Below are 24,997 nucleotides of genomic sequence, written 5' to 3' on the forward strand. Positions count from 1 at the left end.
GTGAAGCTTATAATTTAATGAGTGTGACAGACTGACTTTCAGGCTACTGTTGTAAAGCTATTCAACTTAGTCCCAAATGTCTGCATTGGCTTCCTCTTCCTTCAGATGTTGTTGGGAGCACATTGCAGAAAAATGCTTTTAGTGTTCCTATCCCAGCGCTGTTTGTAGGGTGAGCTCACCTGATTGGTGGCAGCGTTTGAAAAGAGATCAAAGCACAAGTGGCAGGTAGCTGCACTTCCTCCTTTCCTCTTCCCATGAACCATGTGGGATGTGGATGGGTGAAGCTATGGGCGGCCCGCCCTGCTGAGAGGGAATGGGTGGAGTGTTTCTGGTAAAAAAAAAATGCGTCCTTTGAGGGCTTCCATCCTTACAGGACTCATCCCTTGGGGCACTCCTTTATAATATCCATTGCAGAGTGAATAAGGTGGGGTCACTGGCTCAGCCCAGATAAATTTCCCACTGCTGTGTGGGTCCTGCCATTAGTGTTGTACTTCCATCTCCTCATTTTCACATCTATGTTGGTGTTTGGATCTGATCATCCTCTTACTCTTTGCAGTAATTTTTATCTCCAGTGTTCATTAATGTTGCTAACATTGTTAGTGTTACAAGTATAAGTTTTTAAAAATCCTTTGCATCCTGTTAACTCCAGGCATGCAAGCTGTTGGCCTGAATCTTGTGCATAAAAAGATGTTTTAGTTAAGTACCTTTGATTTAAACTTCAATTTTGGACATTTCTGTTTGAGAATATTTCTTATCATATTTAGAAAATATTGCCAGCATGGGGGTATGTATGGGGGTAAATGTGTAAATAAATATATCCATATTTCCATTTTTCTCAGTTGTTTTTCCCAGTTCAGAGTATCAGTAGTCGAGATCTTATCCTGGAAGCTTAGGGTGTAAGACACGCAGGATGGGACTCCATTTCTTTACTGGGTGTACACACTTGTTCACTCACACTTGTACATATTAAAATCAGTTTAGAATCACTAGTTTACTTCAAACATGTCTTTAGACTGTGCAAGGAATTGGAGCACCTAGAGGAAATCAACACATATTTATGTAATGTATAACTGTGTTAGTGTAATTCAGTATTGAAATTAAATGTTACACAGTTGGAAAGGGAAAGCTATGCAACGAGGATCTGTGTCAGGATGTATTATGTTCTAACTGGAAATCCTTGTTTCACAAAGACACTGGGGTCTTATAACACTGAAAAATAGCACTTTCTGGGGGGTCAGGTGGAGAAATGGCCCATCTTAATGAGTGTCAAGACTGTATCTTTGTCTCCTACATCATATGTGCCACTTGTCAAATAATTCCACTGACCTGTGCCATTCAGCGAGCTCAGCACTGTGGGGCATGTAAGTGAGCGGGCTGTTCTTTTCACACAGACCGCTTCTCTTCAAATGGCTTTTCTCTCAAAGACAATCATCTGGCACAGCAGATTACATAAGAGAGATGCTTTCTGTCTGTCTCCCTCTCACCAACCCCCCCCCCCAACCCCCCATTCTCTCTCCAGTAACAGTTTTCTACAAACTGCTTGCTCTGTGTGCTGTTCCAGTCTGTCTTTCAGCCAGTATCGTCTTTGTCCTATTTTCTTTTCTTTTTAACATTCCTGAGAGCTTGAATTAAAATGTAAATGTACAGGAGCTTTTTTAATTAGTATAAGATTAACTTTAAATTATTTTATTACTATTGGGAGATGACCATTTTTACATATAACTGCCAATTTATTTTACAATGTGTTCTTAATGGGCTTTGTGCTTCAATTCTGAAAGCATGTTATAATGCTTCAGTTCTAATTAAATTGTCCTAATTTTGGCAATGATAAGGTATTTATAGAAAATTAAGGAGAGAGGGGGGGGGGAAAAAAAAAAAACTTATTTTTCCCATTGTGGGTTAGAGGTAAATGTGCGATTTTTGGAATATTATTAAACATATCCCCGGGCAAAGAATTTCATTATGCATCTGTGTGTTTGTGTGAATGAGTAGGTGTGATTGTCTAACAGTGGACTGGGATCCCAACCAGGGCGTATGTTGTGTCTTGCCTTATACTTCCACGATAGACTCTTAGACCACCCTGACCCTGCATTGGACAAGTGGCTGATGGAGGGGGGAATATTGTATGATGGACATGAACACTTTGTTCACTGATGTGTTGTGTCCAGCACAGACATGTCTAATGTGGGACCAGCAACAGTCAGCGTCAGGCTGTCTAGGACAGATGTGGGACAGAAGGATTTACCCCTTTATACAGCTGTTAACGCTAATCGCTCCAGCAATAATTTAAGTACCTTTATCATGAATACTAGGATGTAACAGGATGTGGGATTTGAACCTGGGTTCTTTGCGTAGAGCTGCTGCCTTTAGACCCACACTACCTACAGCCCCCTTTTCTGCTGCAAGAATAGAGTTATGTACACAGTGTACATAAGGCAGTGTGAAACAGCTGAGACTAGGAAGAGTGCTGTTGCTGCCATGCTCTATCAGCAGAAGGGCTACACCACATGTAAGAGGGTTCGGAACAGCTAATTTTAATAGTTTTGGACCCACAGATGTGGTGTGACGCCCAATGCAGAGTGCCACTCTGTGGCTTGGAGTGGCAGTACAGGATCAGAGCTTAAAAAGACACAGAACTTGTGCGATAATACTGTACATAATACATATTGGCAGATAAGCAACAGTGCCAGAGTGAAGGCTGGAAGATTTTCTGCTCTTGTAACAAGTTTTTCTGACTGCTCATCTAAGTAGTTTTATTTTTCAAAATAAAACTGAAATGACAAAACGTGAATCTGTAGTGAAACTGCTGCTGGTCAGAATAATAATTTAGCTTTTCATTTCTGTTTCCATGTGTGTGATGCTGCTTCCATTTCAGGCCTTTTTTCATATTCTCTTTATCTTCATTCACTGTTTTAAAACATTTGGTTTTTAGATGGAATTATGCTAACTTGACTTAAGGGCTAATATTTGATTTGAGAAGAGTAATTAAAGCTAAGCATGGCCTCATGGTTGTTTCAGTTTGACTGTGTATCTCCACCAGGATCTGATGTGATATTAAATAATTTAGTGCTGGAGGTGCTCTCTATGGGAATCCCTTTAGAAATTATTTTTTTAATATAGGAACATAGATTATAAAATTTTGACTTTCTAATGTTAACACCAGTTTTAATCAAGGAATTACCTCTTTTCCATTAATACAGTTAATAACCTTAATTAGAAAATTGAAAATATTATGATAAGAACTTATCGACTTTAGAGGATGATCAAAGGCTGGTGAATCTTTTTTTTGATGAAATATGAAGTTAATTTCTATGACATTATCAAAAGCTTCTTATTAATTTTAAACATTTAGATACTTCATGTCAGATTTCTAGTATGGTAAAGAAAAAAACAAAATGTAACACTGAACTGCATCATCTTTTGTCAGAGTAAAGGTTTGTTATTCTCTACTTATTCTCACTTGTAAAAAATATTTTTCTTTTTTGTTTTCTATGTTAATTACACACACATGCCACACCTCTGCATATTGTATATGGTCAAATTAGTACCAATTTTGGTTGTTTAATATTAAACTGTTTGCAAAGTTACTCTTGCATCAGTAGGTTAGTACTATATCAAACCTAGGCGAGGACCTGTGTCTGAGATGTAAGAGAGGTTATTCCAAGGGCTATTTTGCAGGGAAGAAGCATTATGTTTCCTAATATACCAATACTTATCTCCATGATTGTTATTCAGACTGAAATTCATGAGGGAAGGATTGAAAAAAAGAAAATGTCCCTGAATATGCAATTGACAAACATTCTGTGTGTATTTTCATTAGTGGGAAACAAAGTGGAAATACATTTTTCACATAGCTTTTTGTCTTAATGTTATATTGTTAGAGCGCTTCCACAGTTTCTATGTATATATTGTGAAACATTTCAGATGCTGGATTGTAATCATAGAACCACTTGTTTTAAGTACATGTTGGCAAAACTTCCTGACTGACTTAGTGTGAATTGTTTACTGCCTTTATCTTGGTGGGTAAAACTTTTAGATAAATTCCCTGTGTACAAATCCTCCTCAATTCATCAGTGAGGTACAAAGGCCTCTGGAGCTCCTTAGTGCCATAACAAGCACAGTCACCTGCTGCCTGCACATCCAAGACAATCAGAGTGCTACCTGTGCAGTGGAGATTAGGCATTAGGTGTGTTATCACTTGCCTGCCATGCAATTTCTGTGTGTGTGTGTAAAGTCACTAGGAAAAAAGGGAGACCATAAGGTGCTTAAATACTGCCATCATTATTGAGCAGAATATTTAACATTTTCCTCATCAAGATACTCAGTGCATCTCCATCACATCTCTTTCACTGAGCAATGTTTTGTGCCTTGTTTTCGTGCCCTATATAAATCTGCTGCAGTTGTCTGAATGCTGAACAGATAATCCAGTGGAGTTGTGTGACTTGCTGCCTGCTTCTGCTAAAGAGAGGTCTGTGTGTTTCTCCTGGAACCTTTGAAAATCATATCATGTTGGAGAGACAACATCCTTGCCAGAATTTTATGCAGTTTAGGATTAGCTAGGGTCAACTTTACTGAAAGCAAAAAAGTCGTCTGACATAATTAAATTTATACTTTGATCATGCTTTTTAAAAGATTATGTGCACATATGTTGCTCAGACATGTGCCAGCTTATGAAATGAGGCACTTTCATGATGACTGTAAGGTTCTGAGTTTATTGAAGCTTGGGGTGCCTCATTGCCAAAAGTTAATTAAATTGAGTTGCACTGTTAGTGCATGGAAGTTATTGTACTCTTATTTTGGCATAATGTCTGTGAAACGCTTTTTAAAATAGGCTTAATTTTTAATTCAGTGTCAGAAACTGTTTTCACTAGTGTCATAAACACCATTTTACTTTTGTATATATGTTTTTATTTTAAATGTATTTTTGTATTCTTTTATCCTTCTTTTGGAGTGATGGCCGTAAGCTTTCCGGAGCCCGTTACATCATTCCAAGCAGTCACCCTTTGTGCCACGTGGGCCAGAAGGATTTCTTATTGTTATTTTCAGCTATTATTGGCCATTGGATCACTGATGATCATAAAAATCCCTGTGCTTCCAATCCTCAGCAGAGGTTGAAAGACAGGCCTGCTTTATGGGCTCATTGTGCCATGTGTCACCGCAGGCTGCACTGTACCGTCTGCAGGACGGATGGGCGGGCCCCACCGCACCATTCATTACCCCTGTCAGATAAGCAGGCTTTTTTTTTTATCCTCTGAAAGGCCCATCAGTACCGAACCGTTCAAGTGCGAACAACAGTTGATTTGTGAATTCCGATTATACGAAGTGACTAGACTTTAGTGGCCTATGCAGAAATCGCACCTGTCAGGATAAAGACAGCAGGAGCAGTTTAAGAAAAAGAAAAAAAAAAAAAAAACTAAATTTATGGCCCTTCATGGAATCATTCTGTTTTATAATGCCATAAATACAAAGATGAAATGCTCAGAGCAAAATTTTGCTCTCCGCTGTGATGTTTTAAATTGAGCAATGCCGGTCTTATTTTTTAGCTTATCAGAATATTATTTCTCGTTTACATTTTATATGCAATTAAATAACATTTAATACTACCTCAAATTATCAGAGACATTATCAGTTTTCATTAAGCAAATCAGCTTTATTCTAATAAACAAAACTAACTAGAAATGTTTAAAATGAGGACATACCTGTATAATGTTACATATGATTTTTCTGTGTGAAAAGTAACAGTTAATGCCATTTTGTGTTCTAAGGGATATGTAGCAGTAAACTCTTACTGGCTGTGCCTCAATTTATTCGTCAGCCAATTATTCGGGCTGTTCTAGCAGCGAGAGGGACAGCGGATCCTATTGCCTCTTGTTGAAGGACTCCCTCCAGAAGAAGAAGTGCACAGACTTTTTTCTCCCAATTGGCTGACGGCTCTGAAAGCCGCCTTTAATGTGAATATCAGCTACTTTATTGCCTTGACTCTGGTGACCTCATCTGCTAGAATGAAGTCATTCAGTGAGCTGAGGAAGACAAACCTTCGTCCCAGGGAATTAATCAGGCCCATCAAGCGTCACACTTTACAGCCTTATCTCCAGCAAGTGGGAGACGGAGGCACTATAAAGCTGCCAGCGCTGTTCCGAACTGAGGATGAAACCCAAAAGCAGAAGGAGTACAGCTGGACTTCATTTCTAATCTATAGGCACTTCTCACGAAGCTTATGCCTTATTGTCACGTATTAATGGTTTTTAAAGTAAGTAGTTTTTTTTTTTTTTTTTTTTTTTAGATTTATCTGTGTTGGATAATTTCAATTTTAAAAATCTTTTAAAAAATATCACCTTTCATTTACCCCCCTGCCCGACAGTATTTTTTTTATTTAGTTTTCACTTCATGGTCAGTAATTTCACTAATTCTTTTAGTTGCAAACATACAGCTTAACCCTAGGTAGATGAAGGTCTCTAAACATTACCAATCAAGGAGGCAATTAAAAAGAGGGCAACCCTGAATAATATTGCATTTAGAAACTCTACTCCTTTATTAAGTATCTGAGCATGTGAAAAGTTTCTGTGTGTGAACTGAAGGGGGGAATGAAGTGGTATCATGTTTTCAAAATGGGGTGTCAAGATGCGAAGCAGTGAAAGTGCTTCTTAATGTCAGAGATGGAGAGCCATTAGCAGACTTAGAAAAGCTTTGTTATTCAAAAAGTCTGAGCTTCATTCAAGAGGAGACGGACCATATTTATCCTTTTCAGGGGAAAAAAAATTATTGCTACTCTTCCTCCTACTGAAGGGATGTCATGTTGTTTGCAAGAATGGAGAGCATATGATGTTTCCAAATTCCTGGGAGCTGCGATTCCCCTCTCTTTCTTTATGGGTGAATTTAATGAGATCTGTGGATGATCCCGAAGAAGTCACATTCACACAAAGAAAATGGGTGTTTGCAGCATTTGAAATACCATTGCCGTTGTCCAATCTAATTTCATATACCCTTTCTTTTAAGTCAGGGCTAAACATAGAAATATGTGTCATGTTGGCTGAATTATTAAGTAATGCTTTTTATAGAAATATCCAGCTGTTCTGTTGATGGCCTTCATTGACTTTTCCATATTTTTCTGTAATTTTGTTCCAGTGTGCAATTAGTTTAACTCCCCTCAGCTAATTTCGTTCTTCCTTCTATTGTTTTCTTTGACCTATAACATTTATTGTAAGAGGAAAATGTGATGCACATATAGTGAGCACAACCCTGGAAAATCACTGCACTATTATAAGCTTCTCATTTTGAAGCTGTAATTGAGTAATTGATGTTATTATCTGTCAAAGTTAATGTGATATTTATTTTTCATTACTGAAGTTTTTGTGAGTATGTATGCTTTTGTGTTAGCAGAGAGAAAAACAGTGTTCTGTTTGCCCTTTGCTATAATTTACCTAGTGTACACCAAAATTGGATAGTGGGAGTGATGACATCACATACTGGGCTACTTTTGACGTGGCAGTCCTGAACGATCCACTTATAGCAATTAGGAAATCCTTGAACAAGCATTTGCAAAACATTGGCTGGTTTTTGGCATTTGCCTCCCATTTCTGCCTACTAACTAGCAAGGTTTGATCTCCGATAATTATCTACCCACCAGCTTTTCAGTCCTGACAGCTAGCTCCCATGAGAGGGCTCGGTGCTGGGGCTATTCACTGATTGCATCAAAGTGTCAGAAACTGCAACATTAAAAATAATAACCAACATTCTCAAAACTGCCATTTTTTTAAAATATATTTTTTCCATATTGTTGGAAAGATGTAATATGTCTTACCTAGTGCCAATGTGTGAATGTGTTTTAAGGACATAAAAGGAATGGAAATCCATAAATGATTTCATTCCCACTTGCACACTGCTTGCAGACTGAACTTTCTAGAAACTTAAACAGACTTCATGCATTTCACAAAGCAGTGTCCATACCGATTTCTGGACTCTCTTCAAAACTTTGATAAAGTTCTGCAGTCAAATCCAAGACGTCTGTGCTGCAGCACCACTAGCAGGAGATGAAAAGAGCAAAGAATCAGCTCTGCCAGCAATTTGTTTGCAGCCCAGTGGTAACAAAATGCTCTGAATCTTGGCTCAGCACCTTTCCAGACACAGCGATGGGGAAACGGTAGGGATTGTCTTGTAATGTACATGCTGCTTTATTCTGAATGATCTAGTCACAAATTTAAGACACAACATTCTTTGAGAATTAGTTTTAAAAGGTACAATGTGTGTAAAAAATGTGGGGTGGGGGGGGGGGGGGGGGGGGGGACTTTAATTTCAGACAAGGTGGGCCTGCAGCTCAAGAGCATAGTACACATGTTGAGACATTAAACTTCTCATTGAAATTCTTTGATTTTCTCCATGTAATAAAATATGGGAAATCCCAGAACTTCCTAAAAAGCTTGGTCTTATTTCTCAAGGTGTTTCACAGGGACAGCTGGTGGCATAATGGTTAGAGCTGCTGGCTTTGGCCCCCAAAGGTTGCAGGTTCAAATCACACCTCTGACTGTAGTACCTTTGAGCAAGGTACTTGTAAGTTGCTTTGGAGAAAAGCGTCAGCTAAATTTATAAATGTAAATGTTTTCTTAAAGAGTTACAGTTCGACGCTTTGGAATCTACACAAAGACAAGCTTTAATAAATTGCTGAAACTACAGGGGATAATTACGTATTAGGGTAATGAATTAGAAGATGATGGGGATGGTCACATCCCCGTTTGCATGGACAAAATTAGGATCAAGAGTTGATATTGTAGTGGGCTGACTTGAAAGGCAACTCTATTTTGCCCTGACAAATGTTGATTTCCCCTAGGTATCTAAAGTGATTTGACCCTGTCATTCCTTAAATCATCTGTGGGAGATGATAAATGTGCTCCTAATGGGGCTTGAAAATTTCCTCTCTTACTAGTAGGATTGTGCTAAGTCTGCTGCTTCTGTAACCATTTGAAATACAAAACATGAGAACATTGTGCTTTCTTGCATCTTAGAATGCATAAGTGACCTCTGTGTAGAGAAATTTGGCCAACAATTTTAATTTCCCCCCATTCTAATGCTTTTGTAATTGTCAAAGTGACAATGAAAGTGTGCTATTGTCAGCTTTCATATATTTTCCGATAGCAGGTCTTTTTGGAAGGCTGTTTTCTTTGAAAAGATTAATAGTTTTTTGTATATAATAAAGGCCACAGTTGCAGCTGTTGCTGTGAAGATTTCAGTATCTTAAACCTTCAAATCATAAGGCAGTTTTGGGATGCAGAGTTTATCCTGTCATTGATACCACGTAAATTGCTTTCCTTTTATCTGTGTCATGCCTCTGATCCTTCATTATTGATACCACAGTGTGTTTTGTGCCGTGCTGTAGGACAAATGTTTTGGCTTGTGGGAGGAAAATGTTAGCATTTGAAAGGAGCACAGGGGTGGATTAATGGCCTACTTTGATGACTTAGAATATGGGGAAATTGTCTGGTATTGATATGAAAGTGGCTGTACTCAGGCATTCCTGAGAAATGAAGGTGTGTGATTGTGTCTCCCAGATCATGTCTGCTGTCTGCGCTCACAATATTCCTGCCAGAAGAGCAGAGAACAAAAGACAGATGAGTGCTGGGATACTGCTGAATATAGACCACACTCTCCTTCCAGAATTGAATCGTTGAGCTGGTCCTGTGTTCATAGTGCCATTTTCAACAGCCCATTTGCCACATTGTTCATCATTTTATGTACAGTATTATGTACATACATTATTTTATTTCTGCTAAGATTATCTAAGACCCATTGGAACTGTAGTCAGCATTTAAACCCCCACCCAGCTATACACAGGGAATCCCGAAAAGATAGATCTACTCATTTGACTCATCTGCCAAATGTGGAAGTACCTGGATATTTATAGTGAACATTTCTAACACTTGGCGTAATTTGACATTTGTTACAAACCCTTCCTTCATACACCAAGCATCTTCCTCAAGTAAATTATGCAATAAGCACTTTTTGTGCATTGAAGTGTATGTGCATGTTTGGAGATTCATTTAGCTGACACTGTTTTCCAGAGCGGGGGGTGCGGTGGCGCAGTGGGTTGGACCACGGTCCTGCTCTTCGGTGGGTCTGGGGTTCGAGTCCCGCTTGGGGTGCCTTGCGACAGACTGGCGTCCCGTCCTGGGTGTGTCCCCTCCCCCTCCGGCCTTACGCCCTGAGTTGCCAGGTTAGGCTCCGGTTCCCCCTGACCCCGTATGGGACAAGCGGTTCTGAAAATGTGTGTGTGTTTTCCAGAGCGACTTACTGTTAAGCTACACACACACACTATTATTTACCCATTTATACAGCTTGGTAATTTTCTTTTTACTGGAGCAGTTTTAGGGTAAGTACCTCATTCAAGGCTATTATGGCAGTAGTTTAGAGTTGAACCTGCAACCTTTGGATTCAAAGACAACAGCTCTAACCACTATGCTACCAGCTGATATACTTTTTAATTGCCTATATTATTTTCACCATATATACATTAGAAAGAAAAAATAGATGGCATGTCTGGATTCATAATCTAAAGCTTTTCAAGCTGTTAGTTGTGCATGTTACTTTACGCTTCCTCAGTGAAAATTGGACATGACATCCTCGGGAAGCCAAGTGTTCCTCATAGCAGTAGGTGGTGTGAGAAACTAGGGTTAGGCCTTATGCTCTTCTTCCTGTTGGTCCTGTTTTCTCCTCACAGCTCCATGAAGTACACCCTGTGCAGCCATATCCACAGATCAATCACATCCACATGTTCGAAGGGAGCTCTGAGGAGCGGGACTTTTCTGTTGATGTGTGGTACCTCTTGCACAGTAATAGGAGGTTGAGCATGCAAATAATGAATGCAGTTCTTTATCCCTGTCATTTGTAAACTCCAAAAAGAGCCCAGTTCTGGGAGGAACAGAACATGAAGCCTTGATAACCTCACTTTAGATTACTTTTGTCGATTGTTTAAATTATGGGTATAAGTTAAAACTTCTGCAGCCTTTTTTTTTTTTTTTTTTTTTTTTTACAGTACAGTTTATCAGATGCTGGAACTGGAACATAGAAAAAAAACTGTACCCATTGCATAAAATTGGCAATATTTGGTTTCTAAGTTTAGTTGCATGGCATGTTCTGGAAATGTTATTGAAAGGAAAAGACCAATCTATACACCTTTTCCGTTTTCCTCTCCTGTCTGTGGTGGGATGTTTTTGTCTGTTTCCTGAAAAAGGAGCTGCATTTGTTTCCATCTCAAACGGCGAGCCTGTGTCCATCATAGCACAGCAGGTTTATTCTGAAAGTCGGTCCTGCTGTGCCGAGCTGCCATTCAGGGCCGCAGGGCCCCGCCCCCGTGAGGGAGCTCCAGCAGAGAGGCCTGCTTTCCGAGCCCCAGCTGAGCTTCCTCGCCGAGCCTGCTATTCTGCATTTGTGGCTGAAGGGAGTGTGGATAGGCCATCTTCTATGAACCGATGCAATACATTCCACAGAAATCTAATTTCCATTTATTATGACATATAGTACGGTGCACTCTACTTCTGTTTCTGCCTGCGAGTTGCTAAGGCATAACATTGGCTAATTACGAACCTGGAGAGCCAGACAGTGTGAAACAGGAGATCCGAAAGGGGAATGCAAACACAAAATTATGTTTCCTCATTAAGGACTAGAGATAAGACCCGACGTTCGCTGTAGTGTTCTAGTCGCTGCCAGTGGGCTTCCGAGACAGGCACACCATTTTTAAGATGAAAGGGCTCCTTTTGGGGTTCGCGTTCCCTCAAAGTGTTTTAGTAAGTATTTGGATTAGAGCTGTGTGGTGAGACTTTAATGGGTTCGTTTTATTTTCCCCTTTCTTTTCCTTCAAGAGCTGCCACAGTGCGTCTCCTCGCCAATCTAAACGTGTCTCCTATAGAGATGCTGAGTGTGGAGGCAATTTATAGAAAGCAGTGGTTTTCTTGTTTGCAGGACATTTCCTTGGAATCAGTTTTCCTTGCCGTCATATTTATATTAATTGCTTTAGCTCATTTTGCTGTCATTCCCTTTCCCTTTCTCTTGTTGCCTTAGCCAGTACATATTGTCCTCTGCCGTGCATCTAATGGCGCCAATGCAGTATGAGCAGGACCGATAAGAGCATGGCTCATGAAGAGTAGTTTTGGTGCAGGCTGCTGCCAAGCAGTGTCACGGCAAATCAAAAGCTTTTCTGCACAGTGAGCTTGATTCACCAGAGAATGTGGGATGGATTCTCTGTGTTACAGTACCCTGCCGCCTCACTCCCCACACAGGCCTCTTCTCTGCTGCTGGCTCTGTCTGCGGGATGGTTGGAGTTCGGGGGGTTATAGTGAGATAGAAACACAGTTGTCAGAAGTGATTCTCTTTTGGATCAAGCAAAGCCAACCTCCAAGAGAACGAAGCTTCCCGGTGCCCTGTGCGTCACTTGTGGAGATTCCAGTTTACGCAAACAGGCACATAAACCTTCTGCAGAGTACACTGTGTCTGGAAGACTCCTGCTGTTTGTTGCTTTTGTGTATGCATAACCTGCCCCTGTGGTCTGCACTGCATCCACCACTCGGCACTAGGCCCCAACTTCATAGTGTCAGAACTGTTCCATAAACTGTAGAAATGAAAATTAGGACTCCAGTGGAACTGTAAAGATGTCTTTGTAAGGCATGTAAAACACTGAGATTCATAATGGCTCATTCTTTCGATGTGAGAAATATTTATAAAATGAAACCCATCTGATCACTACTAGATTATAAAGATCGTTGAAACATGCTGCAGTTTTCTTCTGTTTATAACTATCGTTAGTTTTTTTTTGTCTGTAATCCATTCTAATGCAAAAAAAAAAAGTGCCTCTGGATTTATAAAGGTGTGGAGATGCTTGGAATAAAACATCTTTGTTTATTTTTGTTTTTCCATAGAGTTACGGGGAGCAGGACTGTCAGGAGGATGATGCCAGGAGTGTAACTGCATCCTCAGTCACGGTATGAGATGCCTCCCTGCCTGGGATCGCTGTCACAAAGAGTCATAAGGATTATAGTCGCATGCATTTTGTATACGTGAAGATATTCAAACATGCAGTAAGAGCCCTTTACTAATAAGATCCATAAACACACTACTTTGAAGTAAACGGGGATAGTTGTTGTCTCTTTTGTGTGAAATATTTTTAATTCCCATTCTGTGGTCGTTTTATTACTGAATGGGTCTGTGATCCGTGTTGAAGCTAAACATGTTTCGTGTAGCGATGCGTAAAGCAATAGGTATAAATTCTTCTGAAGTTTAGTCTAGTCTAATTGGTGTTTAAGAAGAGCTGACAAAATCTTATGGAAAGTGATGGTGTTTATCCGTCTACACAGTATGTAACCACATCTATAAACCACACCTCAGGCGATGGTACTAAGGAACATTCTGCCGGACTTTACTGCATGTGGCACTGTCTGATTTTACAACAGAACAGATTTCATGGCCAAGAAAAACACATACATTTTCTGCATGTGGAAATATTTCATGCACTGTATTTTCGTGGCATTTATTTTAATGTTTTTATGCTGACTGCAATAATCTGTGTGCTTTGATAGAATATTTCATCATCAAACAAGGTATTTTGTCTCTGAATGTATCATTTCTTATGATGATTGGGCGAGTTTGTTATGTTTGCTTGGCTGTAAAAACCCGTTTTCTCAAACTAGTACCAAGGGTTCTACAAAAGAACGGAAGAAGGGAAGGGGGAGGCAGCAGAACTGATGTGAGAGAAAGGGGCAGGGAGCTCAGAGCACTGGGACAGGTCAGAGTGTAAGGCAAGCAGATCCTTTGCCGTGCTCCCTGGATGATATCCAATAGCCATTCCCATCATCCTCCTGCTGGACATTGGCTCATTTGCTCAATTTGGCGTGACAGAGACTTGTTTTGTCAGAGCCTGGCTGGAGTTTGAGGGATCTGCCTGTTGCAGTGGTGGTGGGGGTCATCCTTTATGTTAGCAATAGGAGGGAATGGAGATTCAAGGGGTTCCTGCTGAAGTGCAGTAAATTGAGTGTTTCTGGCTGTGTGATTCGAGCCGTACTAAAGGAATGCACACTAGCCTTTGACGGGCCGATTTCCTCTCTGTGCTGGAAAAGATGTCCAGCTGGGGATGCAGAAGAATCTCTACATCGGTTACCCCAACAGGAAGAAACTGTCTCTCTGACTGCTTGGCACTGAAAATGCGTATTTTTGCAAATCCAGAGCCGAGAACTGCACTCTATAACTGGATAGGCAATGTGCCCCCACAGTGTCAGCCTTTCTTTCTGCTCCAGCCAGGTTTCTGTTATCCTGTAACTAGTCTTCCTCATGAGCTACTTTCATAGGAATCTTGGCATCATTGCTAAATATTTAGTACTTTTTTTTCTTCAGTTCTGATTATAATATCAAGGAAATGCTAAAATGACTGACACAGTTAGTTTGCCACTGGATTTTGCTGCAAAGTGCATCAAAGGATTGTGAATCAATCATTTGAAAGATCTTGCAGCAAATGTGAAAGGAGTGTTAATGTCACTATGGCAATCACAGTATTTTCATTACTTATAGGATAGGTAACAGATGAAAGGATGGTATTCTACAGCTGTGCAAGAGATTGGAAAATGCACCAAAGGAGAATTACTTTGGAACTGATAACAGAATGTTTCTTTAGCCTAGCTTAATGCATGTGTTGAATGGAATTAGCTCTCCGTTTAAAATGTCATGGATGATTTAACACATTCACAATAGAGAGAAGCTTTTTAGATATGAATTATTGATATGATCTGCTGCTAGGGCCTAGTTAATGAGAGACAAGTGTCAGAGATAAACTTAGTTATTGTTCCATTGCCATATTTGAAGCAGTTTGGTTATGAATTCATTACATTTTGCCTTTTTTATAACAAATTAAGACACCTAGCTTCAGTTACATTTGTACATAGTCGTCTAGGAATTGTGTTTATGACATTTTGTTTTTCACTAGTTGGACAAGGTGAAGACTGTCAGGTTCAAATGATTCCTTTAGAGGTGTTAAAGCTTCCAGGGATGTTTTCTTTCCTATTTCAGGGAACCAGTTGAGCAATGGAGATTAGTTTCTGTTCCTTTGGTCTGTATCTGTGGATTTCAGCCCGGAAGGTGGTATCCCAGAGCCATGTGTTTAATGCAATTCCAGTAGTGAAGAGTGTCTGGTGCTTTGACCCAGCTTCTATACTCATTAACACCATCCTTTTTAAGAGGAAGTATCAAAAATGTCTTGTAAAGAAGTAAAGCAAGTGATTGATTTAAAATGGAGACTGATGTAAACCCGATGGTGGTAAACCAGCAGTTCAGGTTTTCGTAATAGGAGATATTTGATTAAATGGACATTTGATGTTGTCATCTTTGGATTTGCTCAGCAAATTAAATCTCAATCCCAGGGCAAGTGGCTATCGACGGGCCTCTCTTAGGTAATGAAGAGAGAAACAAAATAAATGAGACTGGCACTTGTGATGGTTAGTCTCTGAAATTTTCTCTGGACATACTAGAAGTGCAGATTTAGTTACACATAAACCATTACTTCAGTCAAATGCATTTTTTTCCCCTCCCCATCGTAGTAAAACATCCTGCCATCTTTTCATCAGCTTCAATAACCTCCCTTCTGTTCTGGATCTTCTCATCCGTTTTGGTCCATTTCTGCTTTGTTCCTGTAATTCACTATGGTCTGGCCTCTTGACGGGCGTGAAAATCGGCAAATTGCAAGATAGGGAGCTGTCACCACAGCAGTGAAGCCAAAGGAAGGGGCAGGGTGTGCAGGACATTAAACATACTTCTGACCAGTTCACATCACAGCTGTGTGAACCATTCATACCACCATTCTTTTAGCTTTTGTCCTCATGAATTCAGCAAACTGGGTGGCATTTCTCTAAGGCAATCTGTGTACAGTTATTTTCTGGACAGTGGTGAAAAGATTTGCCTTTATGACGAGCTGTATGTAAAACAAGCACATACTCAGTTTGGTTTTTTCTCAGTTGTATTTAGCAATGTTTTTGCACCTGAGTACAATCCATGGTGAGTATCTAGGTATTGATGAGAAAAGAAAGACTACACAAAATAAATTTCCATGAAGAAAAGTTTTTCCTAGGCCTGAAAAATGTTTTGCAGGCTAATTAAGTCCACTGGGTTCTTGTGTCACTTTCTTGTGTAAATTTTTTTTTTTGTTTGTTAGTTTTTTTTTTTTTTTTTTTTATTATTATTATTATTATTTTGCATCCTGTGCAGAAACATGATATAAAAAAATAACTAGTAGCAAAATATATTGGCCAAAACTGAATGCATTAGGTACAATTTTTAATTTATTTTTATGCTAAACCATTTCTTACCTTTTGTATTAATTGTATTAGTTGTTTACATATGATATAGTGGGCATGGATGTATCATGTACAAATACAGTTGCTGTAGAATGCATTCCAGTCAATGCATATAGACCTCAAAAAAGAGAAAGTGCGGTTTTCAGTGCTTTATATCAGCTGTGAATGGCATCTGGCGCTCAGTGCTGTAAGCTGGAGCAGTCTGTGAGTTGTTTGACAGAGTTGCACTGTGTTTTTTGACCTCTGTTCATCTTTGCTCTCTTTTATGTCTGGCTTCTTCATGTTGTTCCTGTGCCCTTCTTCATTTGCATCTGAAGCCAGAAAGTCACTCCTACTTTGTTCGGATGGGCCTCTTTGTGATGGGGGGCAGGGGTTGCCAAAAGCTGGGCTTTGCTAAACTTGGCCTTCTACAGCAAGCGAGGAGGGCATCGTAGAGCTGTGGCTTAACATGACATGCGCTAAAACACTCCTTCCCCATATCTCAGTCGTACATGAGGAGGGTGAAGAAGACTGCAAGTGAGCACTGATGGATCAGCTGCGGGCTATAAATATTATCTAAGTTTTGCCTATCGTGGACCTGTATGGTAAATGGAAATGTGGGAGCCACAGTGACACCAATCATGCTTGCAAATTGATATGATACCATAGCTCATTGCTACAAGACAGAAATCCTTGTTGGAAATGAACCCTATTTCACTGAGAAGATGACTGGTTTGTAGGAAAACGGACCAAGTGATTGATACAGAACGTTTGGCAGTTTTTCACTTCCGTGTCATATATGGGATGCTCTAATCCCTTCATCCATACGTTGACACTTGATAAAGCATAAAAAGTATGATTTCCAAAGTTTTGACATGTTTTTTTCTTTTTCACCATCATTTGAATAGTGGTGTCATGCCTGTAAGAGGGAAAAATGGAATTGCTGAAGTCATATGTTCCAAAACACGAGAGATAATGAAGTAACAAAGTGTATGCACCTTCCAAAGTTATTTTTTGAAGTCTTATTCCATCTGGCAACATGGCTTTTTGCCTTTTTTTTTTATCATGTTCATCTGTGTGGGTTTCTCCCCCCCATGACATTTTGGGTCTTCAGGTCTATTTACCCTCTCTTCCAAGGGGTTCAAAGCAAAGCTCCCTCTGCATGGGTGGCAGCACGATCACAGGCCGATTAATTATTCCTCTCTCCGAGCCATGACCCCCCTCTCTCTTTAATTGCCAGTGTTTACCCTGAGTGTCAGCATGCCGGTGCACTGCCCCTTCTGTGTATTGTAGAGTTTTAATTAACGTAGAGATGACACCTCTCTTCGTACCCATCTCTCACCTGTAAGCACATGGGAACCCTGACACCAGCCCTGCGTGCAGCTGATTAAAGCAGGACCTCATTTACGGGACCCTGCTGCCAACAAAATGCCACTAATGGCATTATCCCCATGTCTGAGGGAGAGAAGACTAAAGAACACAGTCTAAAGGAGACTCAACCGAGTCAGAGAGAGATAGAAAACTTCACTTAATCCTTGATACTAGAACCTAATCTCCTGCTGATTCTATCTGGGAGAACCGATGGAGTGAAAGCATCGTTCGCAGGTCTTCTGCAGGAATGTCTGTGCAGCCCCTTTCTGGAGCTTCATCCCTTTGTTTATATCAAGTGGATTTAATGTGTGCGTGGGCCTTTTGAAGATGGACTAATCTGCTTGAGTTTTTTTTTTTTTTAACACAATCCCCCACAACTGCTCCTTTTCAACTCTTCAGTCACTTTATTTACCTTGCAGCTGCTTTGTCCTTCAGATGTGACAGCATTGCTGTGTCCAGGCCATAGTGATGGGCTCACAGAGGATTCTGAGGGAACAGAGTTGTCCTTTGCTCCTCTTCCCATGCCAGGGCCCATGTGTTGTCCAGGGTGAGAACGCCTTCAGGTTCTTCCGTTTTTGAGCATTACTTGCTACTTTTCAAAATGTCAAATAAGATGTACAGAAAGATCCAAACACTGCCAGAGGAAGCCGTTTTCCATTAGTAGTTCTGAAGGACATGCCTTTGTACACAGAGCGAGTACCGTAGTTTGTGTAAAAGATTTCAGCATGTAAATGTTTATTAAAGAGGCCTGGACAGCCCAGACACCTGTGTCTCTGCCAGTCAGTTAACACCCCAGGTAAAGCCAGTTAATGTGTGCAGTACATTACAGCTCTTTAATACTTGTTGGTAGACCGACCGCAGACAGCCGTGGCCAACTGTGAAGTGACTATGTTGGCTCTCACCCACTTAACTCGCGTTGCACGTCTGTCATGTTACATATTTGAGATGTTTAACAATGGGGTAGTTGAAAGTTCAGTGTTAAAGCTTGCTCACGTTGCTTCTGGTGCATATCGTACTTTTACAGACCTCCTTTGTAGGCAGTGCCATACGGAACGTATCATAGGGCTTTTATTGATTTGTGCCATTAGCGATTAGGGTAACTCTGGCTTTTTTCTTTTAATACGAAGCAGCACCTGGCTAGAGCACATTAAAGACTAAGGGTTATTAATTTGGAAATTAACTGGGAAAGTTTGTTTCTTGTAAAGTGGCATCCCCTCTCTAAGTGGGGTTGTAAAACTATATTGGGATGTACTGCTAACCCCAAATTGGGGATTTTGTTTTGGATTCGACCTGCCTTGTCATTACGGCCCCTGTCTGTTAATTTTATTTCTTTCTAGTAAAAAGAAAAAGGGTCTACGTGTGTGTGAGCGCAACTGTCCAACAGGTGCTCCTGAAACTGCAAGCCTAATATCCCATTTCAGTGTGATATGTTGGCCTCCACCTCTGCTGCGGAGCTGTGTGTGTGTGTGTGTGTGTGTGTGTGTGTGTGTGTGTGTGTGTGTGTGTGTTGGGGGTTGGGAAGAGGTTGGGAAGAGCCTGCTGGAGTGGCCTGCTGGGCCTGCCTTTCCTCCCAGTGTTATGAGAACAGTCATTGTAATATAAAGAGGCAGAGGAGGAAGTGAAGTGGAGCCGCTTGATTACTGCCCAGGGGAGCCGTAGCGGTGGAACTACTTAAAAGATAATACCAGAAAATGTTTTCAACTTGGGTTGCCTTGTTTAAACTTTAAAACAATATCGTTGATGTAAAGGAAATTAGACTGAATGGTACTGTTTACAGTTGTTGATGTTCACACATACGCGGCCAATTCCAACATAAACATCCACTTGTGTATGTAAATCTAGCAGCTATTAATAAGACCTTTTTATCTTTGGCTCTGGAGTGAAGTCTGCCAGGCTCTCACAATCTGCTCCTCCTTCAAGCCCTGGAACTCCGGTCTCTCTGTGCTGCCCTGAAGGAGCTCTGCACTCAGGCCTTAGCAGCAAGCCTGATGCTCTGTGAGAAGAAACACTTTACAGCCACAACCATCTCTCATCTCCCATTGCCCAGGATCACCAGCGGAACTGCTGTGATGGTTTTTGGTGATGCGCTTGTTGTTTAAATTCTCAATCATCTCTCTTGCATTGAAATTGTCTATCCAAGGTGGCCACTGTCCCAGTAACTTTTACCGTCCACCCTTGTTAAAATATTCGTAATGCAGTTCCCAGCACTTTCGTTGCAACGTCCCTGAGATAGCTGGACATTACCAGTACAGAGGAACAGTCTTTTGATGAACTTAATGGGCAACTGTTTCTAACTTCTAAGTTCTGTGATTGGTATTTGCTGTCGAGTTCATTTTTACTCTTGGTGACCATATGAGTGGACTTCCTCCAGAAGCTTTTGTCCTGTACTTGTGTCCATTGTCGCTGTGACTGATTCCATCCGTCTGCCTGCTAGTCATCCTCCTCTTCTTTTACCTTAAACTTTCCTAAGCAATACAGATTTTTTTTTTCCCCCCCTCAGATATCTGATTTATGAAAATATCTGATATTTTCCCTAACAACTCCAATCTCATTGCTGTGGATACATCAGCACATTTGAGGACATTTTGCAGAGTCTGTGACTTCACTGCTAATAGCACTTCTACTCAAATCAGTAGCACGCAAAATGTAACTTTTGAAACATGCCTTTGTTCAATTTTAGAAAATACTAGCACAGTTGCAATGCGGGTAGCACTAGTGCGTCACAGTTCCTGGGCTGTTCAGGAGTAGGTTCAAATGCGGCTCATTCTGTGTGGAGTTTGCATGTTCTCCTTGTTGTTCTTTCCTCCTGCAGTCCAAAGACATGTGTTTTAGGTTAATTGGTCACTCTAAGTTGCCCACATTGTGTGTCTGTGTGTCCCTTCCGTGGCGTATGGTCCTGAGCCTTGCTCCCTGTGCTTCCGGAATAGGCTCCAGACTGCTGTGACCTTGACTTGGATAAGCAGTTAACAAAAGCAAGTGAGTGAATTTCCAGGTATTAGAGATGGGTTAATTTAGTTTGGGTTCTATCCATTTTACTTAAGCATTTATTTATATAATGTGACAGCCTAACTTGTTTATTTTATCTATTATATGGAATGTGTTTTTAAGGTGGGGTGTGGTGGTGCAGTGGGTTTAGCCGGTGCCCACTGCGTGGCAGGTCCGGGGTTCGAGTCCTGCTTTGGGGTGCCTTGCAATGGACTGGTGTCCCATCCAGGGTGTGTCCCCTCCTCACTCTGCCTTGCGCCCTGTATTTCGGAGATAGGCTTCGGCTTGTCACGACCCCGCTTGGGATAAGCGGTTGTTGACATTGGCTGGTTGGAATGTGTTTTTACACTTTTGGATGATCTTGAAACTTCTGGCTGTAATCAACTGTTCTTTCATGGATTTTTATTTTCTCGACAGATCTACTATGCCTCTTGGTGTGTCTCCTGTGGCTCACTCAACAGCAGTTTCCCTTGGTGTTCAGGCTTCTTAGCAGAAGAGGCACTTCTATCCTATCAGTGCCAAACAAACTGTTGACTGACCTGCATCCCACACAGGCAGAATCACTTCATTGCTCCATTTTGAACCGTAACACTTCATGCCTGTATGCTGCCACTTAATACAGAGCTATGACAACTTTTTTGGTATGAAATAGAGTACTGATGATGTTTTAATAGAAACAAGTTTAAGTAAATCATTGCTGATTCACCATATTGCATTTGCTTCCCTTGGATACTTTTACCTGTTATTTTTTCTTTCAAAATTGCTCCTTCAACACCGAAAACACTAAAGTATTTGGTCTGGAGCGCTTCTGTAAAACTGTAAGACCATTTCAGTATAGCTGATGTGTTTAAGTTTTTCCAGCAAAGATACATTTTATTTATTTTCCTTCCTCTTCTTTCCCCCCATCCCTGTCAGTTGTTTAACAAAAAAAGAGAAAAAAATATTAGAGTGGTGAAAAGCCCAATTAGGCTCTTAGGTGAACTCTGACAAGAACTTCAGTTTTTGTTTTTAATCCAACTTCACACCTTCAGCAGTTGCTCATTTCCGACTGCTAACCCCAGAGTGCACCTATGTCTCTGCCAGGATGTTCTTTTGCTGCAAACCTCCCTTGAAAATGCACAAAGCAGATGGCAGCACAGTGTTGTACAGCGGGCACACTGGCGGCCTATGTTCTCCCATGATTGCTTGTGATAGTGGACCGCAGGTGGGGGTGGGTGCTCCGTTCTGCTTTTCTCCCAGGCTGGAGATAACACGTGTGACCTCGCTCGACCTTGTGGCATGACCTAACACCCAGCAGCCTCTGTGTGGATGCACTGTGTGGTACACTGCATCATCACAGCTCCCATTAGCACAGTGTGTGACTGCCAGGTCCTGAGGTTGCACACCAGCCTCCTCTCATGTTATCTCTTTGGTTGGGGCTGCATGCACATAGACCAGAGATGGTCAAGCTACATGAGGTGCAGTGGACACTGAGCAAGGTGTCAATGACAGGGAGAACAAGTAATGAACAATTACGTACTTTTTATAAACAATTTTCTTTCATCAAGTCAGTTTTCTTTCTTTCAAATCATTTTCTTACATGAGTTCTTCTCAGCTATTATATGTAATATCTAATATAGGGCTGTTTAGTGGCGGTCTAGTTGCCCTTATACCACTAAGAGCTCAGTAATGCTGTTAAATGTCTTTGGATGAGACAATATGTTGAATTAAGTGCTTTACTGCCTGGCTGGAATGAAAACATCCTGGACTTGTCCCTAATCTCTTCTAATCCTAAAAGCTTACCTATGATCCAAAATGCCAGTGATTTGTTCTGCTGGAGGCAAGCTCCTGTGTTTGTGTATTTCCACCTATTGTAGTCACCTTTTCTTCCACCGAATTTCCAGCAGAGCAGCGGTAGCCTGAGGCTTGCTTCAGCGCTTAATGATACAAAGCAGCTTGCTCATCAGTTTCTGTTTTTCTTTATTTGAAATCTAATTACCCCTCTTCAGGTACACTGTTGCGGGATTGTCTACAGCCACTTATTCTTTAGTGGGAGGTACTGAACTTCTACATGATCACATAATTCATTGGCTTACTGAGGAACACAACAAACAGTTCCCAGCTTCAGCTCAGTACTGTGAAGGTCTGTGAGCCACAGCCAGTGTCCAGCAGCTTTGAGAGGGGCCCACAGCTCTTAAAATACAGGGTGCGCAATTAATAATGGCTTTGAGAGTTGAGCCTTTTTTCGGAGAAGCTGTTAAAACGACATGGTTGTATTTTAAGTGTTAAACAAATGATTGGTCCATTAATACAGGATCTAGTGAAGGTTTGACCCAAAGGAGTGACACTTGATCTGGTTTGAGTGGGGAACCACATCCTTTTTTAGGAGGCAATAGGATCTGCTCATCACACAGGCCATTTGTCATCGTCAGGCAGCTTTTGTTTGTTGACTAAGCAACAGAAATGTCACTCTTAATGGGGTCCAGGGTGAGATTTACCCTCTCAGTAGGGTTTTCCTGTCCTCTTGCATTATGGGATGTCTTTGATTGCTCAGTTGAGATCAGTTATGTATTTCACAGTTCAACATCTAGTTTATTATTTTTAGCTTTGCAAAAGACGCTGTAGAGCGTGCATAGTTCATAGTGTGTGCTTTGAATAGCTGACGCTCTGGAACAAAGTACAAAAGTACAAACATTGTAAACTAAAAGTTTTTGTGGCAAAGGTGTCACTTTTTCCTAAAAACAAACATTTTTGGCAGCTCATGAGTTCTTTGTATTATTATGAGCTGTTCTTTTTATTGTTATGGGAGTGTGCTTCCCCCCCCATATAAGATGGATATCAGTCGTTACAAAGCATCTGTAGGTCACTGTGATGAACTAGTCTGCATGAGTGCTGTTTTTCCAGGGCAGAAACTATGTGTTCAGTTATATTTACATTTATTCATTTAGCAGACGCTTTTGTCCAAAGCGGCATGCATCTCAGGAAAAGAACAAATTATGCATGCAGCTGTTGATGTACAGCAGATGATCTAAGTAAATCAGCGTATGATTAGATCAGAACTATTTTAGATCCAACACTATCTGTATTTCTGCCAAAGTGGGGAGAAGTGTAGGTTTGAGACAGTTGTGTCATTATGATTTTTCCCCTCAGTGTCTTACGTTGCCAGTGCCTTATATAGTACAGGGTTTCAGCTGTTTCTTTTTGTTCCATAGTAGACACAAAAATAAATTAATCTTCCTAAAATTAGCAACTTCACATGGAATGTGATATTTAATCCTGATAAACAAATAAATGAATTATAATTTTCATTGAAATCCAGATTTTAAATTGCATAAGGTTTTCACCATTGAGTCAGCTGGAAGGCAGAAGACAGGGACATACTTTGATTTGTTATGAAAGCAGTGATTCCAGGGGAGTTTTAAATACTTCTGAATTTGTCTGTACTTGAGTGATACAATAGCACTGTGTGCTATTTGTCCCAGACAGTTCTACAAAAAACAAATGCATATTAAGATGGTATAGCGTTTCATTTTGTATTGACAGAAAACACTTTTATCCTACTTAGTACTCGCTATTAATAGTTGCTTGTCCTAAAGCAGGGTTGCAGTGGTCCTGGAGCCTATCCTGGAAGCACAGGGCACATCCCAGATGGGAGCACAGTCCACTGCAAGAAATTCATATATTACAGTTTATTCAATTCATGCACTAATTTACACTGAAAAAATGATGTCCAGTATTTTGTTCAGGGTACTACACTAGCTCCCTTCATCACACTTGGTCACCCATGAAGCTCCATAACTATCTCGACAATTTGATGAGTTTTGTTGTTTTTTTATTACCTTTCATTTTCTCATGTTGATGAAAGCAGGCCCATTAGCCCATTGTGATGTGCTGTTACACTCTGTGTCGTTCAATCTCCTCATGGTTAGCATCCTTAGCTTCATACCCAGGTCTCACAGCCCCCCATCTGTGAGCCTTTTCATCTGCACCTGGTTTCCGAGGCCTTCCATGCCTTGCCTTTAACGGGGCGTCTGGGGGTCACGGAGGGGCACGTCTGCAGGAATCCCTGTCCCGCTACAGCACTCATCTCCTGCCTCTGTGCCCATTATTATTTTATAGTTTTGTTCTGCATTCCTTGCACTCAGTAGACACAGGCCCTCAGGTTTATTGCTTACATGTGTTCATGCCTTTTTACCGCAGCAGGGAGAGGCGAAACATGGAGAGAGGACCACGGGCTGGGGATAGTTGGCCAAACCTTCCCCACCTTGAACTGATTGTGGTGCTGGAGTGTTGAGGCTTGGAGCTTCGACACTCTGCAGTGTGCAGCCAGTGGGGTTTCAATTTGTAAAAGCATAAACAGATAC

General features: G+C 40.9%; 1 protein-coding gene across 1 annotated transcript in view; it reads left to right on the forward strand.

Moving 5' to 3' along the window:
- LOC108926198 (uncharacterized) overlaps positions 1–24,997 on the forward strand; it is a 65,258-nt gene that overhangs the window by 24,479 nt on the left and 15,782 nt on the right. The window contains exon 5 of the mRNA XM_018738771.1: positions 12,903–12,965. Coding sequence (XP_018594287.1) covers positions 12,903–12,965 — 63 coding nt within the window. The remainder of the gene's footprint in view (positions 1–12,902; positions 12,966–24,997) is intronic.

Source organism: Scleropages formosus, chromosome 7 (genome assembly GCF_900964775.1).
Source record: "Scleropages formosus chromosome 7, fSclFor1.1, whole genome shotgun sequence".
NCBI classification, from domain to species: Eukaryota; Metazoa; Chordata; class Actinopteri; order Osteoglossiformes; family Osteoglossidae; genus Scleropages; species Scleropages formosus.